Raw genomic sequence first — 17,827 nt, 5'->3', positions numbered from 1 at the left:
AGCCTATTCTGCAGAACAGACCTCCCTGGAAAAAGGAAAAAAAAACAAGTTTGATTGACATGAAAAGGAGATACAATCTTCGGCAAAAAGGACAGCACTGTCCATATGGAAACTCTGCGAGTCAGGAAAGAGGAGAAAGGGATCCCTTTAAGAGAGCTTAAAGCTCTGAAACTCTGTGCCAATGAAATGGCAACTAGAAATACTGCTTTTAAAGTAAGATCTTTGATAGCTGCTGAACCACAATGAAGGGGCTCAAAGGGGGCCAACTGAAGAACCTTAAGAACCACTTGACTCCACTAGGCCAAATGTTGCGGAGAGGGGGATGCAGATAAGCAATTCCCTTGAGGAACCACTATATTAGGGTGAGCAGCCAATGAGGCATTCCGTATCTTGCCTCTATGACACACCAACGCTGTCAACTGAACTTTGAGCGAATTGAGAGTTAAGCCTATTTTGAACCCCTTCTGAAGGATAAAATTTGAGACAAGGAAGCATGAAATGGAGAAACACCATTTCTTGTCATCTATACCAGACTAGTCCTGACAAATGAGTTGTGTCCATCCACCAGCGGAAGGAGACACAAAATAGTTCCAAGTAATCCGCCCTTTAAGGGTATCATGCAGCCTGGAATATTCAGCATTTTCTCTGTCTCCTAGCGGACGGTGGATGGATCGTACAGCTACTCTGGATTGCTGGCTGTTAGCTCCTGTCCCAGATTCTTCTGGGTGACAGTGGAGTAAGGGGTATGCTGGTAGCCATGTTGGGCTAGTTTTAGATGATACTCAGTGGTCCTGGGTCCCTCATCTGCCAGCTAGGGGGATATCCAGTGAATCTGTTTCCCGCCCCAGGCTGTCTTTCTAGCAAGGTGATGGTAGACTCTGGCATGCAGCACCTTGTCTCCCCTGTGGGGTTCTTCTCTTCTATGGTGGTAGGAATGTCTGCCTCTGAGGTAAGCTCTTATTTATTCCTGTTGCTGCTGAGGAAAGCCGTTAATGAAAAAGTTGTTTTTTTGTTTTTTTACTCTCTTGGTTTGTAACTGGTTTGTGTTCCTCCTTCCTGAATCATCATCTTCTGCCTCCTATGGTTTTTGACGGGCGCTATTCCATGCGTTGGGCTTTGTGTCTGTGCCCCCCTCAGGTCTTCTCGGGCCGTTTTTTTTCCTCTGGCGGTGTTTTGTTCTCTCTCACCTTTGTCGGCGTAGTTCTATGGGCCATTTGCGAAGTTCCATTTTTTTGCTGTTGGCCTCGTGGGACGGCGTCCGGTTCTAACTTGGACCCTTTCTGATGGTTTTAGACATTTGGTGGGGCAGGGCTCATGACTGGCTCACGGTCCTCTGTTTTGCCTTCTCGTGGTGCTAGATGGCGGCTGGTTTGGAGGGCTGCCCCGTTGCTGGAACCTTGTTCCTTCGCGGTCATTAGTCTGATGTTTCCAAAGTGGGGGAAGTCTCTGGCTGACTCTCTTTGGATGCAGACTGTCTTTTCAGTCCATGGGTTTTATTCTCCTGTCCGGTCAGCCTTGCGCGGCCACTGGCCAGTTCTTGAGTGGGGCATCACGTCTCAGCTACATTCAGACATCTCTGCTGTGACGTGCTTCTGCCGTTCGATTCATGTACTAGCCTCCCGCGAAGAAGTGCAAAGGCTAGTAGAGCTTTCCAGGCAGCTCGAAGTTCCAATCTGTTGGACCAGAAAGCCTCCACTCTCGACCAGCAGCCCTGTGCACTGGTGGAGATAATGGGCGCCCCATCTGAAGAGGCTGGCATCGGAGGTGAGCACACACCAACTGGGAGTCTGTAAGGGCAACCCCGCCTGAGTGTGCACAGGGAGAAGCCACCGTGTGGCTTGAGGCATCCATGGCACCAGCTTGTCTTAAGCTCCCGAGACCACCAGCTCAACAGGGACGACTGTAGGGGCCGCAAGTGGAACCGTCCAAGGCAGAACATCCAAAGTTGCCACCATAGAATCAAGAACCCGAGCATAATCCCAAACCTACAGACAAAAAAAAAAAGAGAGAGAGAGAAGCCTGAGAATTTGCTGTTTGAACTTGAGCTGATGATATTGAGGCAGGAAAACCTTCCCTGCCTGGGTATTGAAGCAAACTACAAATGCACTCAGTCTGCAGCCCCTCATTACCTCTCTACCCTCATCTCCCCCTACGTTCCCGCCCGAAACCTCCACTCACAGGACAAATCCCTCCTCTCAGTACCCTTCTCCACCACCGCCAACTCCAGGCTCCGCCCATTCTGCCTCGCCTCACCCTATGCTTGGAATAAACTCCCTGAGCCCTTACGCCAAGCCCCCCCCCCCCCACCCATCTTCAAATTCTTACTCAAAGCCCACCTCTTCAATGTTGCTTTCAGCACCTAACCTTTATACCTTTCAGGAAATCTTGACTGTCCCAATTTGACGACCCCTACTTGACTGACTGTACATTTGTCCTTTAGATTGTAAGCTCTTCGAGCAGGGACTGTCCTTCTATATTAAATTGTACAGCGCTGCGTAACCCTAGTAGCGCTTTAGAAATGTTAAATAGTAGTAGTAGTAAACTCCCAGAAACTCCAGGTTCTAGATGGGGGTGAGATGACTCTTGCTGTAATTTACCACCCAACTCAGTGCAGAAAGAAGAGACAGGACTGGACTGTGTACTGTGAAGGCTCTCTTGATATGAAGGCGCCCAAATTAGCCAATCATCCAGGTAAGGATGCACTTGGATCCCTTGCTGGTGAAGAAAGGCTGCCACCGCCACATAACTTTTGAAAATGTACAAGGTGCAGTGGCAATGCCAAAAGGCATGGCCTTGAATTGAAAATGATCTCCCAGGATCGCAAACTGGAGAAATTTCCTGTGAGGAGGTCAAACAGATATGAAAATAAGCCTCCTTGAGGTCCAATGAGGTGAGAAATTCGCCTGGCTGGACCTACGACAGAATGAAGAGTCTCCATGCAGAAATGCAGCACTCAGAGGCTTGTTCACCCCTCTGAGATCCAGAACCGGGCGAAGTGTCTTCCTTTGGGATGACAAAATAGATGAAATATCGACCCGTGCCCTCTCTGCCGGAGGAATGGGCTGAATGGCCCCCGGTGGCTTCAACGAGGCTAAGGTAGTTAGCACTGCCAACTCTTGCAGAGCTGCTGCAAGGGACAGCATGAAAAGATCTGCAAGTGGCTTTGAAAATTCTAGCTTGTAGCCATGGAGAATGATATCAAGGACCCATTGGTCTGCAGTAATGGTGGTCCACTCCTTCTGAAAAGCGGGAAAGACGCCCACCTATATCTACTTATAAAGAGTGAACCTCGACCCAGTCATTGTGAGGGCTGCGAAGAGAGAGGTTCTTGAGGAAGCGGAAAAGGGCATCCTGCCTCCTTGAAAAGAAAAGACGACAAGTCTGAGGAAAGCAAAGCTTTTGAGCGGCAGCACTAGCCTTCCCTGGTCAATACCTCCATGCTTCTCGAAAATTAGATTTAGCTGCCCGGAGATGAGAATTAGGCTTGTCCTCAGGTAGCTGCTGGATCTTGGAATCTCCCTTTAAAAAGCTTCTCCAAATCCGCACCAAAAAGAGTAGTTCCCCCAAAAGGGCAACTTCGCCAGATGAGATTTTGGATGCCGCATCAGCGGCCCAATGCCTCGACCATAGGATCGCACTGAAACGGCCAAGGCCATACCCTTCCCTCACGCTTGGAGATCATCATAAAGAGCATCTGACAAATAGGACAACCCCGCCTCTAGGGTAGGGAGACAGTCTGGAGGCGAGTTCAACATGGACAGTTGTTGAATCCACAATAAAGAAGCCCTGGCTACAAAAAGAAGAAATTGCTCTCTCAGAATTTAACACAGCTAGCTGAAAGGCAAGCTTCAAGAAGCCTCAAGCTTGGGGTCATGCATAATCCTTTAATGCAGTGCCGCCTTCAACAGGGATAGAACAGCAGCCATACTGGGTCAGACCAATGGTCCATCTAGGTCAGTATCCTGTTTTCCAAACAGTGGCCAAGCCAGGTCACAAGTACCTGGCAGAAACCCAAATCGTGGCAACACTCCAATTCCAGGGCAAGCAGTTGCTTCCCCTATCTGTCTTAGCAGCAGACTATGGACTTTTCCTCCAGGAATTTGTCCAAACCTTTTTTAAACTCACACTAACCGCTGTTACCACCACCACCTCCAGCAAAGAGTTCCAGAGCAGTTTTAACTATTTGTTGAGTGAAAAAATATTTCCTCCTGTTTTAAAAGTATTTCCATGTAACTTCAAGTGTCCCCTAGTCTTTGTTCTCTTGGAACGAGGTAAAAAAAAAAAATTGATTTACTTCTACTCGTTCTACACCACTCAGGATTTTGTAGACCTCAATCATATCTCCCCTCATCTGTCTCTTTTCCAAGCTGAAGAGCCCTAACCTCTTTAACCTTTCCTCATACGAGAGGAGTTCCATCCCCTTTATCATTTTAGTCGCTCTTCTTTGAACGTTTTCTAATTCCGCTATATCTTTTTTGAGATACGGTGACCAGAACCGAACTCAATAATCAAGGTGTGGACCAACCATGGAGCGATAAAGGCATTATAGTATTTTTGGTCTTATTCACCATCCTAAATTCCTAGCATCCTGTTTGCTTTTTTGGCCACCGCCACACACTGAGAAGATTTCAGCGTATTATCTACAACGACACCCAGATCTTTTTCTTGAGCGCTGACCCCCAAGTTGGACCCTAACATCAGGTAACTGATTCGGATTCTTATTCTTTCCAATGTGCATCACCTTGCATTTGTCCACATTAAATTTCCTAAGGTCTTCCTGCAATATTTCACCGTCCGCATGTGTTTTAACAACCTTGAATAGTTTTGTATCAGCTGCAAATTTAGTAACCCCACCATAATGAGGACATCCACCTTAGGCAGAGCAAACTGCTCTAAATCAGACAGCAGAAAGGGATATAATTTGGACATAGTGCGAGCCTCATGAATATGGAAAGATACAGGAGGTCTCCTAGTACCTGACATAATAGATGGAGCAGGACCAGAGGACTGAGAAGTAGGGGAAGAAATGTTTAAAGTCTCTATAGATTTTGTGATTAACAGAGGCAACTCCGCTCTCAAAAACAGCCTAGCTAGAGTAGGATCACCACCCCCGTTCTGCATCTGAAATATCTGAGTCAAGGCCATCAACAGAACTAGGACATTCAGAATACACAGATAAAACCTCCTCCGAGTCCCGAGGAGCATTCTCCAAATCCTGCAAAATGGAAAGTTTTCGTTTCTTAGGAAGCTGCTCCTCAAGAGCATTGTGAGGGGAAGAATGAGAAGCAGCTTGAGCTAATAAAGGGGCAGAGACTTCTACCCCCACAAAACCAACATCCTAGGACATGGTAGTGGGCGAGGAACCCGCTGACAAAATGGCTGCCAAAGCCTCACTGAGTGCAGGAGCTGTTGGTGCTCAGCCCGCCAAAACTGCCATCGGAGCAGGGCCAGATTGAACTCGGAGATGGAGTACTGACGGCCAAAGCAGGCAAAAGTGGCACATCCACAGAAGTAAAGCAAAGCGTGCAGGAACTGGTAGCCGAGAGCTTACCCCCGCAGTGCACACAAGGCTCAGAGAATAATAAATATACTCACAGAGAATAGCCTGTCTCATGACCTCCAAGGCACTGAAGCCTCACAAGCGCTCTCAAAAAAATGCAGTGGCTGCTTTTTTTTTTTTTTTAAGATACAGGCAGGAGAAAAAGAGAAGGGAAAACTAAGAGGTAGAAAGTGGCAACAGGAGAGAAGGGAAGGTCCTAGACCACTACACCTGAGGCAAAAGATATCCTCAACCCCAAACTAAACCGAACCTGCAAGTAGAACAGGCCACGCAGAAATCACCACAGCACACAGGAGTTGCTATCCCCGCCTGCTAGAGATAAAGAATGCTGGCTTGGTTGCTGAGCGCAGGAGTTTATGAGACACAACTCAGAGTTCTCTATCTCCACCTGCTGGCGGATAATCACAACTCATTGTCTGGACTGATCCTAGGGACATAATGGAAGTGGACCTATTTAATTCAAGCCAAAGCAGCAGTGTTACTTGTGTGTACAATTTTATAATGGGCAAAAAGAGGAGCTATGTTTTGGAGGGAAATTTTATTGGTATTCCTCTTCCTGATAGGCTATCACATGATCAGCAATTTGCATGTGCTGTATAATACCAACTCATTTTAAGTGGAGTAACTGCCTAGTGGTTAGAGCACTGGGCTGACAACCAGGGAGGCTTGGATCAAATCTCATTGCCTGCGCCTTGTGATTTGGGCACTAAACCAGTAGTGGCCCTACCATTAGGCCACCTGAGGTGGGGGCCTTAGGCGGCACTCTACCTGAAGGGGCATCTCCCCCTTCCTTCCTCCTCCCCCTTCCTCATTTACTTTTTCCATTTTCTAAAAGACAGCAGTGGTAGTGATTCCCATACACAGCCCTGCCGCCAGCACCAGCCTCCTCTCTTCACTGTGTCCCGCCTCTCTGATTTAACTTCCTGTTTTCTCAGAGGTGGGCCGCAGTAGAGGAGGCCAGTACCAGCGGCAGGGCAGCACATGGGAATCGCTGCTGCCATTTTTTGAAAAATGGGAAAAGTAAACTAGGGAAAGGGGGAGATGCCAGATTGTGGCATTGAGGGGGAGGGAAGCACGATGGCGGCATCTCGGCCCTGCCTCAGGCGGCATCTTGCACTAAACCTTCCATTGCCTCAGGTACAAACAGATTGCGAGACCTCTGGGCACACGGAAATATTTAATGTAACTAAATGCAACTCACCTTGAGCTACTGGGGCACACTGGATGGACTGTTCTGCTGTCATCTACTATGTTACTATATGTTACTACTGAAAAAGGTGTCAGCTAAATGTAAATAAATACTAAATACATACTGCCATTATGTTTACAAAATGAATTCCCCTGAATGTTGCATCTAGCAAGGTCTTAAAGGTAATATCTGTTCCATACTGCATCTAAAGAGAAATAACATTTGACAGACATATTAGCTAACATGTTTGATAATTGTTCTTACTTTTTTTTTTTTTTTTTTAGGGATTTTACTCTTGTGCTTGCAATTCAACTAAACCTAGCTCTAGATAGAAGTGAGCTATAAATGTCAAAATTAAATTGACATAGCTGGTCTCTTTAAAAAGGGAGAATATGCACCCCTTATTCCCTTTGGAGTGGAGGAGTAGCCTAGTGGTTAGTGCAGTGGACTTTGATCCTGGGGAAATGAGTTCAATTCCCACTGCAGCTCCTTGTGACTCTGGGTAAGTCACTTAACTCTCCATTGCCCCAGGTACAAATAAGTATCTGTATATAATATGCAAACCACTTTGAATGTAGTTGGAAAAACCACAGAAAGGCAGTATATCGTCCCATTTCCCTTCCCCTTTGTGTTTTTGTGGGGGGGGGGGGGGGGGGGGAGGGGGAGGACTGGGTTCATTTATCCTGTTGTATTTTTATGATGTTTTCACCTTAGCTGTGTATGGTATATCATGGATGATTATTTCTTACATTATATTAAGTCCCTTTGAGTTAAAAAAAACATACTAATAGACTCAAATATATGGTTACAACCTCCTTACTTTGTCACTTTTGAGAAAAGAAAAGCAACCCCTCTGAAGGGACACCACCTTGTAGTGGTGAAGGGGCTTCTGTGTTTCAATGACTCAGAGGGCTATGCTGAAGGGTTACCCATATTAGACAGGCCTCTGAGGAGAAACCAGACAAAGAGTGTCCCAAACTAGGAGAGTGGTAAGAAGGCAACCTGAAGTTCGTATGCCCAACGGCCCAGCTGCCCTCTGAAGTTTCGTCGTCTTTACGTAAATTTCCTCTCTGCAATTGCAGTTACCTTAACTGAGAGGAAGGGGACAACCGGCGGTCAGCCGCCAATGGCCAACATTTTGTCCCCTGAGCAGCAAGTGCGGGACCGCTGCGCGATGAACTGCCCACAGATGAAAGGGTTGGAGAGTCCTCTGATTAGCGCCGGCGAAGGAGCGTTGATGCTCTTGGACCTGGAAAAAACAACTCCATCGCTCCCGAATTATTCAACCACCATGTTGAAAAGGAGTGGAGGGGCATATGATGAAACGGAGGACGTTTACAGCAGAACCCGAATTGGCGGAACCACTCCTAAACACTTAAGAGAAATCAACTTGGTGTTTTTGGCTCCTGTGGAGGTTACATTGAATACCATCTGGAAGGCGCTTCGGGACCTAACTGTGGCAGTAAATAATTTTGTTTCAGATATAATTTTATTAGAGAGTTACATGGACACTTTAACTGAACCCTTTGAGAGTGAAAAATTGATATAACAAATGATTCTACACGAGCAAGAAGTGGTTATGATTTTGAAAATGATAATAGACCAGAAACTTTGAATAATAAAATGACTATTATAGATGATTAATATCGAGATTATTGTTTTTCCCCAGAGTTCCGGGTATGACTCCTAAAGTTTTCCTCAGAAATATTTCCTCAATTATTACTTTAAATGGAGTGAAGCCTGTGAAAACTGGGATTACTTTAATTAGTGGGATTGGAATTAGAGACTTAAGTATATATGTATTGTTAAATAACTTCTGGTTTTTAAAAGAGAAAGAAATAATACATCTGATTACATTCTAACTAATATTGGACAATAAGTATGTTTTCAATTAAATGATTTGACTTTACACCGTATTGGCCTTGAAGAAGCCAACCAGATGATCAATGTGAAATAATTAATTAGACGAGTAATATCTGGTTAATACCACATTTTTTTTTTCTGTTTATTGTTTAATTGATCTCCTTGTCTTGTTTCACTCTCCCTATTTAGTGGTCTAAGGAAGAGAATAGAATTACCTGACTGAAATATTTCCTATATATTACTTTCTCTGTATTTCCAGCAGTTACATAGTAACATAGTAGATGACGGCAGAAAAAGACCTGCACGGTCCATCCAGTCTGCCCAACAAGATAAACTCATGTGTGCTACCTTTTGTGTATACCCTACCTTGATTTGTACCTGTCCTTTTCAGGGCACAGAGCGTATAAGTCTGCCCAGCACTATCCCCGCCTCCCACCACCGGCTCGGCCACCCAATCTCGGCTAAGCTCCTGAGGATCCATTCCTTCCGAACAGGATTCCTTTTTGTTTATCCCACACGTTTGAATTCCATTACCGTTTTCATTTCCACCACCTCCCGCGGGAAGGCATTCCAAGCATCTGTCAGCAATCGTTGTCTAGGGTTGGTCCCAGGTCCAGTGGGTTCTCAAAGAATACAGTCCACACAGGTTTGGATATATATATATAAAGTATATTATATTTTGCAGATATATATAGGCTTACAGCACTTGGTACAGGTAAAAGGGTACAAGGCTGTCTCTGGGTGTGTGTTTAGAGTAAGAGAAAGAAAGGATAGGGTGTTGGTTCAGAGGAAGAGAGAAACCTTGGAATAGGGCTGTCTGAAATGTGGTGGCTAAAGATGGAGGTGTGCAGAGAAAGAAAAAGAAGAAACAAAGGCAGCAGAGTCCTGTGCACTCTGCTGCAGGGAGAAAGAAAGAGAGGTGTAGTGCCCAGGACACAGAGAGGGGAGGAGAGCATGTGCTCTGTTTTTATACCGTTGCTGACAGCATCCACCACTCTCTCCGTGAAAAAATACTTCCTGACATTTTTCTTGAGTCTGCCTCCCTTCAATCTCATTTCATTTCCTCTCGTTCTACCGCCTTCCCATCTCCGGAAAAGGTTCGTTTGCGGATTAATACCTTTCAAATATTTGAACGTCTGTATCATATCACCCGTTTCTCCTTTCCTCCAGAGTATACATGTTCAGGTCAGCAAGTCTCTCCTCATACATCTTGTTACGCAAATCCCATACCATTCTCGTAGCTTTTCTTTGCACCGCTTCCATTTTTTTTTTTTAACATCCTTCGCAAGATATGGCCTCCAAAACTGAACACAATACTCCAGGTGGGGCCTCACCAACGTCTTATACAGGGGTATAAAACCTCTTTTTTTCTGCTGGTCACACCTCTCTCTATACAGCCTAGCAACCTTCTAGCTACGGCCACTGTCTTGTCACACTGTTTCGTCGCCTTTAGGTCTTCAGATACTATCACCCCAAGATCCCTCTCCCCGTCCGTACCTATCAGACTCTCCCCGCCTAACACATACGTCTCCCTTGGATTTCTACTCCCTAAGTGCATCACTTTGCATTTCTTCGCATTGAATTTTAATTGCCAAACGTTAGACCATTCTTCTAGCTTCTGCAGATCTTTTTTCAAGTTTTCCACTCCCTCCGGGGTGTCCACTCTGTTGCAAATCTTGGTGTCATCCGCAAAAAGGCAAACTTTACCTTCTAACCCTAAGTTAACCTTCTAACTTCTAAGTTGTTTTATCACTGGTAAAAATTTAAATGGTTATAAATTTAAAAAAAAAAAAAAAAAAAGCAAAATTATTTACCTATAACTGATGCTGGGACACAAAATAAACTGTAAATTTCTGAATATGCATAGCCTTTCCTCAGTTCCATAGCTCCAAGATTAATAGAATTCTTGGGACAGGAGGAGTGACACATCTGATTATCTTTAACAAGTATTCTCTATAGACAGCATGATTAAACTTTGCTTTCTCAGTCAACAAGCAGGATGTAATCGGGTACACAGGTGGTGACTCCCAACTAAGGGTCATTACAGCCTAAAAATGGAGTGATGCATTTGGGGGTGAGAAAACCAAAAAGAGAGATACCGGATAGGAGGGGAGAGACTAGCAAGCTCAACTCAGGAGAGAGACTTTGGGGTGTTGGTGTCTGAGGATATGAAGGTGAAGAAACAATGTGACAAGGTGACTGCCGTGGCCAGAAGGATGTTAGGCTGCGTAGAGAGGGGTATAACCAGCAGAAGAAAGGAGAGTTGATGCCCCTCTACAAATCGTTGGTGAGGCCCCACTTGGAGTATTGTGTTCAGTTTTGGAGGCCGTATCTTGCTAAAGATGTAAAAAAAAAAAAAAAAAAAGACAAAGCGGTGCAAAGAAAAGCTACAAAAATGGTATGGGATTTGCGTTGCAAACCGTATGACAGACTTGCTGACCCTGAACATGTATACCTTGGAGGAAAGGAGAAACAGGTGTGACATGATACAGACGTTCAAATATCTGAAAGGTATTAATCCGCAAACTAACCTTTTCCGGAGACGAGAAGGTGGTAGAACTAGAGGACGTGAATTGAGGTTAAGGGGGGGCAGACTCAGGAGTAATGTCAGGAAGTATTTTTTCACAGAAAGAGTGGTAGATATGTTGAATGCTCTCCAGCAAGGAGGTGGTGGAGATGAAAACGGTAATGGAATTCAAACATGCATGGGATAAACACAAAGGAATCCTGTTTAGAAGGAATGGATCTATGGAATCTTAGCAGAGATTCGATGGCAAGGCCGGTAATTGGGAAGCAAAACTGGTGCAGGCCAGAATTCTACGGTCTACACCCTGATCGCAACTGAATAGATAAGGATGGGCTGTAGTGTAAATTTTAAGGGACTTCGATGTTAGCTTCAGAACGTATAGTACAAGAACAGTGCTGGGCAAACTTTTATGGTCTGTGCCCTGAGAAAGGCAAGGAGACAAATCAAACTCGAGTATACATATAAGGTATCACATACCATGTAAAATGAGTTTATCTTGTCAGGCAGACTGGATGGACCGTTCAGGTCTTTACCTGACATTTACTATGTTACATCAGGAAGCAGGTAAATGCCTGGCTCTTCTCCCAAGCCTTTAATACATAGGGTGACCGACTATACACCCTTTCTGCACCTAGATTAGCTTGCTACGCCCACTGTAACTTAGACCAGTTCCTTATATCTTGATTAACTGCACAAAGAACTTGCCTTTAGTTTAGCCACCCATTTATTTATCCCAACTGTCCCATGTAGCTTGTCCCCATCTATATATCTGCACTTGGCCCCTCAGCTATATGGTAAGCTGTATTGTAAAAAAGAATTAGTATCATAGCAATGTTTGTACCCGAGGCAATTGAGGGATAAGTGACTTGCCCAAGATTACAAGGAGCAGCAATGGGATTTGAACTGGCCACCTCAATGTCAAGACTGGTGCTCTAGGCTACTCCTCCACTCATATATAGTAGCTGCTCCTGACAAGGATGAATGCCAAATGAACAGCTGTAGGTCCTGAAGTAGCATATTGACTGGAAGTGCAAAGATCTCCTTAGTGGTGCTGCAGGCTTGGAGGATAGACAAAATCATGCTTCTTTGCAGGCACTTGGGTGGTGGAGAGTTGTAGCTGTGGACAACTACATGAAGCAGGGCTAGGAACGGTCTTCAGGTTGGTGTTAAAGCAGCATTTTTGCTGGTGGTGAGGAGGTGACATCCTCCTCCCCTGGGACCCAGTCCATGTCCCTTGGACGATCGTCCTCCGAATTCACAGACAAGGGGACCATACAACATCAACTGCTGAATGAGGTGGGGAGCAGAGACGTGGCAGGACATGTAGTTGTCCTGAGGGAAGAGTCTGTGGAGCATGATAGGGCTGAGGGCTGCAGAATGTTAGAAATGTCTAGGAAACTTCTGAGAGTTGGCGGAATATAGCCCCAATGTCAAAGGGGGTGGAGGTAGTGAATGGGGAGAACGGGAATAAGTTGAGGCATACCTAGGTCTCCCCCTTGCTGCATGGATAAGGATGTCCCCTGTGACAAAACATCTCTGGCTGAGGTTGAGGAAGCTTGCCTGTCTTCCTTTACCCCATAAGATTTGTGCTGCGAGGTCATAGTGTTTCAAAGCCTTTCCACTGTGGCTCTAAACCCCAAGAGTAGATGACCTAAGAGCTGCCGTTTTCTGGGCAACCTTTTGAGTAGACGGTGCTTCGGCAGACTTAAGTTTATGGAGTTCCTTTCTTTTCTGTTTAAATTCTATTGTAAATCACTTTGATTTGCTTTGTAATTAGAGGCGATCTTATCAAATGTCAATAAACCATGTGGGCTTTTTCAGAGAGGCCGAGTAGTAGTGTGCATGTGGCTTCCTTTAATGGTATCCTGGAGGAGGGCCCTGATGGGGGGGTGGGGGGTGGGGGTGGAGCAGCACTCAGCAACTGTAACAGGTTGGCTTGCAGGGTCAGTGTGAGATGCCAGCTGAGCCAAAAGAGAAGCAGACGCTACCATTTGCACCTCTCCCTGTGGCCAGGGCTGGGCCCTAGGGGTGTAGGAAAGGGAGGATGCAGATGGAGTTCACTCCCCAAAACCTGCCATCTACTGCAGGAAATAACAGCAGTGGGAACGCTGGGCTATCCCTAAAGCAGTTAGCTCAACTTGGCTGAAGGATTTAATTTTTTTTCCTTGCGTGAAGCCCTACTGACAGGAGAAGGGGAGACCTGCTGCTGGCTATGGTGTGCAGATGAGGTAAACTGACCTATCCTCACTCTCTCTCCATGAGTAGAAATCCTTGCATATGCCCACAAATGTCAGGCGAGAGCTCTGTCATATTGGCTCCGCTGGTGACATCACCTAGTGTGCCTGCACCTCCCCTGCCTGTCTGTGAAGAATGCCTTACATACATGTCAGTGATTAGATGTCAGAAAAGCGAAGTTACCCTAGCAAATATTTTGTTCTGGGAATCAGTGCACCTAACAAATTGCATAATATTTTCTCTAGCTAATCTAATTTAATAAAAAGTGAAGATCATAGCAAAGAGCAGAACAAATGAGATTATAGGGTGTGCAGACAGTTATCGCAAGGCAATAGCTAGTTTGCAGTTTCTGACATATAAGACTGTAAATAAAGACAGAGGAAAGGCTCAGAAGGTGACAGTTTTGCTCATGCAACACACAAAAAAGTAATGATCGAGAGCCGGCACAGGCACATCCAGAGATAAGAATGAGAAAGTGTCTCAGCTCACCCTTCTTTCTTTTTCTTACAAACATAACAAACTGCTGCAAGAACAACAACAAGGCAAAAAAGAGCAACGAGGATTCCTTGGGAAAAAAAAAAAAAAAAAAAAAAGAGTAAGCTGGTGGCACAGTTAATCATCAAAAAAAATGAAACAGAAATTAGCTTGGAAACAATAAATTATAGAAAATGTCAACAAAAGCAGGGATTATCAAACCATTATGGGGTCTTTTTACCAAGCTGCGGGGGAAAAAACCCCCCACAAACATGGCCATGCAGTAAAAGAACTCTTACCACGTGGCCATGCAGTGGGGAGCCATTACCACCACCCACTGAGGTGACGATAAGGACTCCCACAGTAACCTGGTAGCTTGCAGTGATGCCCTATTACAGCCGAGTTACCACTCACAAGCCATTTCCAGGGTTTTCTTTCTCCCCCCCAGAAATGGTGTACACTCGGGGTGGAACAGCCGCGTTGGGCCAGCGATAGTCCCAATTTAGCATTTGGTAAGCCCATGTTGGGCTTACCAACGCTTTGCAAGAGACCCCCTCTGTACACAGTTTTTTCAGTTTCTTTAGTTATCCTAAAGTTTAGAACTTGAAATACTTGAAGATGCAGCAGAAAGAATCAAAATATCAGTTACATTAATTCCTAGATCATTTATTGGTGCCTAGTTGTTTCCTCCTCCTATTTTGGGCTTCTAGCTCTATAGGAATTGGCCTCTGCCAAAGTTGTGGCATAAGCTTCATTTGCAACTACCTAGCAGTTTCCTCACCAATGCAGTGGCTCTCGTCTTCCAGGAGACCCAGATCCATTGCTCCTTTGAAATGTGTTCCTATGCACCAAGTATAACCACAAAGGGGGAGATTCTATATATGGCGCCTTTAAAAAAAATCAGTGCCGACTAAGTGCATTCTATAATTGGCACCTAGATTTAGGTGCAGATTATAGAACAATTGAAATTTCAGCACCTAACTACGCATATCCATTTACACCAACAAAACATGGCGCAAATTAAGAATGCCCTCGAAACGCCTATTTCCCCACCTACAACCACACCTTTTTTTGCCTGAGTGCTTTAGAAATTTGGCGCACCGTTACAGAATACGCTTAGTGACTTGTGAGCGCAAATTCAAATCAGTGCCAATTAGTGCTCATTACTGCTTAAGTGCTATCAGCGCTCATTTGCTTGTTATGTTATGGGCATCGTTATAGAATCTGCACCGATTCCAGCACGGACAGTGCCTGGGACCCTCTCCTTTGTGAATGTTATCCCTGCAGCCTGGCCAGTCTAAGCAACAAAAGCTGGTCTCGAACTGAAACTAGACCAAAATTGCAGAACAGAAAAACTGCCATCGAGTGCACAGATTAAGATAACTCTTACAGATCTTTTACAACTGCCTCTATGATTCCAAGTTTACTACTGATGAAGGCAGATGTAGAAAATCTGGAAACACTTATCTTTAGCCACATCTCACACTGAAGCTTGTACCTGTTAACATAAGCAAAAGCATCAATAAAACGTGAAAAAGCATTTGCTACAATATTGCTTTCACTGTTCTACCAATTAGAAATAGCTAATTAGCAGGGGAATTTTAGATTCCTTGTATAACAAAAAAATTAAAGAAAAAGAAACCTTAGCATAGCAGTGGGAATAATCCATACAGCAAATAAGCTAAACTTTTTAAAAATAACTAGAATCTGTCAGCTCTTGACTTTACACTTCTTCCCGCTGCCCATTTTATTCAATGTAGCTCTGGTAATTCCCAGCAGCCTCCCATTTACTGATCTTCTCCTTCCTTCACATGAACTCAACCCTAATGTCTACTCTTCCTTCCCCTCATTCTGCTGCTGTGAGATATACTGTCTGTTATAGCAGTGATCACTAATTACATTAAAATTTCAGAAATTATGGATCATCTAAAACAGGTCTGAAAAATTAGTAGTATGGCATGATACAATGACCGTGTGCATTATTTTCATAAATTACGTACCAACAATAAGAGCCGCATTTGATCCACCTGTGTCATGGTCATCTGTGGGAGAGGGAAGGGAAAGAAAATCACATTTATGATTTATATTTAAAAAGTTTTGAAACAACTCTGCTACTGGTTTCTTGTGTAAATTTGTAAGCAAATAAACTAATTTTTCTAGAGAAGGTTTACAGTGAGCTGTTTTGAGGTTACTTTTCAAATATTAATTCTAATCAGAATGTTGGGGGGGGGGGGGGGGAAGGTTGGAAGTAGTATCAGTTAGTTAAAAAAAGAAGTTATTTTAAAGCATTATAATCCCCACTTTTTCTTCCTATTTCATTCCTGAAGAATTTGTGAAGTCTCCATATGATGAAATTAAAGTGCTGCTGGGATCTAACTTGCCATTAGCCCTAACAGTGACATATTATACACCACTTAGTTGTAGATTTATTTAAGTGGCATATCAAGCAGGTACAGGGTGCATTTTCTGATCTGTACAATTAGTACATTAATAACGTCCCAAACATCTCTAGCTACATATTGTCCACTAAAAACATACCAGTGGCACAAGACAGACCAGAAAGCACAACATTTGGGGAAGGGGCATGTTTTTGGAAAGTCATGTATTTCGATCACTTAGGGACCCTTTTACCAAAGGGCAGTAGGACCACCACTGGTATGGTGCATGGAAAATCGGCCCTACCGCCGGGCTTGCCCAGGATCCCAGAGGTAGGTCCAGTTTTCCCTTCTATTTCCAGCGCCAGAAGATGTGCCTGGCAATAATTGGGCAGAGCCCTCACCATCTCCTAAATAGCATACTAATTTTTTTTTTAATTACTACACAACCATTTACTGGGCCTTAAAAAAAAAAAAAAAAGTGGCCTTTTTACTTCAAAGGTGTATTGCTTTTCACCGGCTAAAAATTGCAATGGGAGCCAGGTATAACATCCTTAAGGGTCCACTAACTGGATAACCTGAGAGTTGACATAAAAAGCTATCGCAGGTAAATGCACATGGTTAGTGAGAGGTTTACAAGCAAGTAAACCTCCACACGATGCAAAAACAGGTTTTGCGCTGAAGGAAAACCTTGTGGTAGACACCAGCGCACAAGCAAATGGATGCTAAAGAGGATATTGGCTATTTTGTCTGGATGCAGGGAAGTAGATAGCTGATCTTAAAGTGAACAAAACAACAGAATTTTATCACCAGGTATAGGACAGCAGAGAAGGGTTGGCTTGCCCTCTGCATTGTGGTCAAAAAGCTAACAATCTCCCCCAGGTACCCCAAAAAGTGTTAGTACCACGAGATCCCCTCTCTTCCACTTGAGACTCTTACCCCCCCCCCCCCCCCCACACACACACACACACAATCCTCCTAAACAAAAATGTCCATATTGTCTAGGATATCCCCTCCCTAGCCCCAACCCCCCTCCATACTACTAAAAAGAAAAAGAAAAAAAAAAGAAAAAAAGAAAAAAATAATATTCTCTGGTGTCCCCCCAACCCTCCAGACACTCCCCCCACATGCCACCATGTGGTGCAACGAGCTCAGTTTGCCAAATAAGGGAATGTTTCTCTGCCTGCACTATCAAATAAGGGGAAAATTCCCAGAGTTGGTGACTGACCCCCACTTGGTGGATCCCAGGATGCACTGCATGAGGTCAAGTGCCAACATTTTCCAACATGGTGGTGGTACCAGAAACAGGAGCAAAAGGGTTATCACTCCTGCCTCTTAAGGTATGCCGGGGGAGGGGGGGGGGGGGGAAGAGGTCTAGGAAGCCTAACGGAGAGGTCAGGTGGATGAAGGGGGAATGGGACACTAAGAGAATTTTTTTTTAAGTAAGGGGAGGGGGACTGCCACTAGACACCAGGGGAATTTGATTCAGGGATGGGGGAGCTGATGCATATGCTAACAGACTTTTTTTTTTTATTTTTTTTAATTACCACCTATTTTGTCAAGAGGAAGGGAGACATTTGGCAGTGAGCTACAGATTATTGCCC

The 17,827-nt window shown here is 44.6% G+C and overlaps 1 protein-coding gene across 1 annotated transcript in view; it reads right to left on the bottom strand.

Annotated features, from left to right (window-relative positions):
* LOC115482058 (complement receptor type 2-like) overlaps nt 1-17,827 on the bottom strand; it is a gene marked incomplete at its 3' end in the record, with an annotated part of 504,947 nt that overhangs the window by 14,724 nt on the left and 472,396 nt on the right. The window contains exons 31-32 of the mRNA XM_030221619.1: nt 15,849-15,890; nt 13,864-13,939 (exon numbers count right to left, since the gene is read on the bottom strand). Coding sequence (XP_030077479.1) covers nt 13,864-13,939; nt 15,849-15,890 — 118 coding nt within the window. The remainder of the gene's footprint in view (nt 1-13,863; nt 13,940-15,848; nt 15,891-17,827) is intronic.

The sequence above is a fragment of the Microcaecilia unicolor genome, chromosome 12 (assembly GCF_901765095.1).
Source record: "Microcaecilia unicolor chromosome 12, aMicUni1.1, whole genome shotgun sequence".
NCBI classification, from domain to species: domain Eukaryota; kingdom Metazoa; phylum Chordata; class Amphibia; order Gymnophiona; family Siphonopidae; genus Microcaecilia; species Microcaecilia unicolor.
Note: the sequence above shows the minus strand (reverse complement) of the source record. Positions and strands in the feature narration are given on the sequence as shown.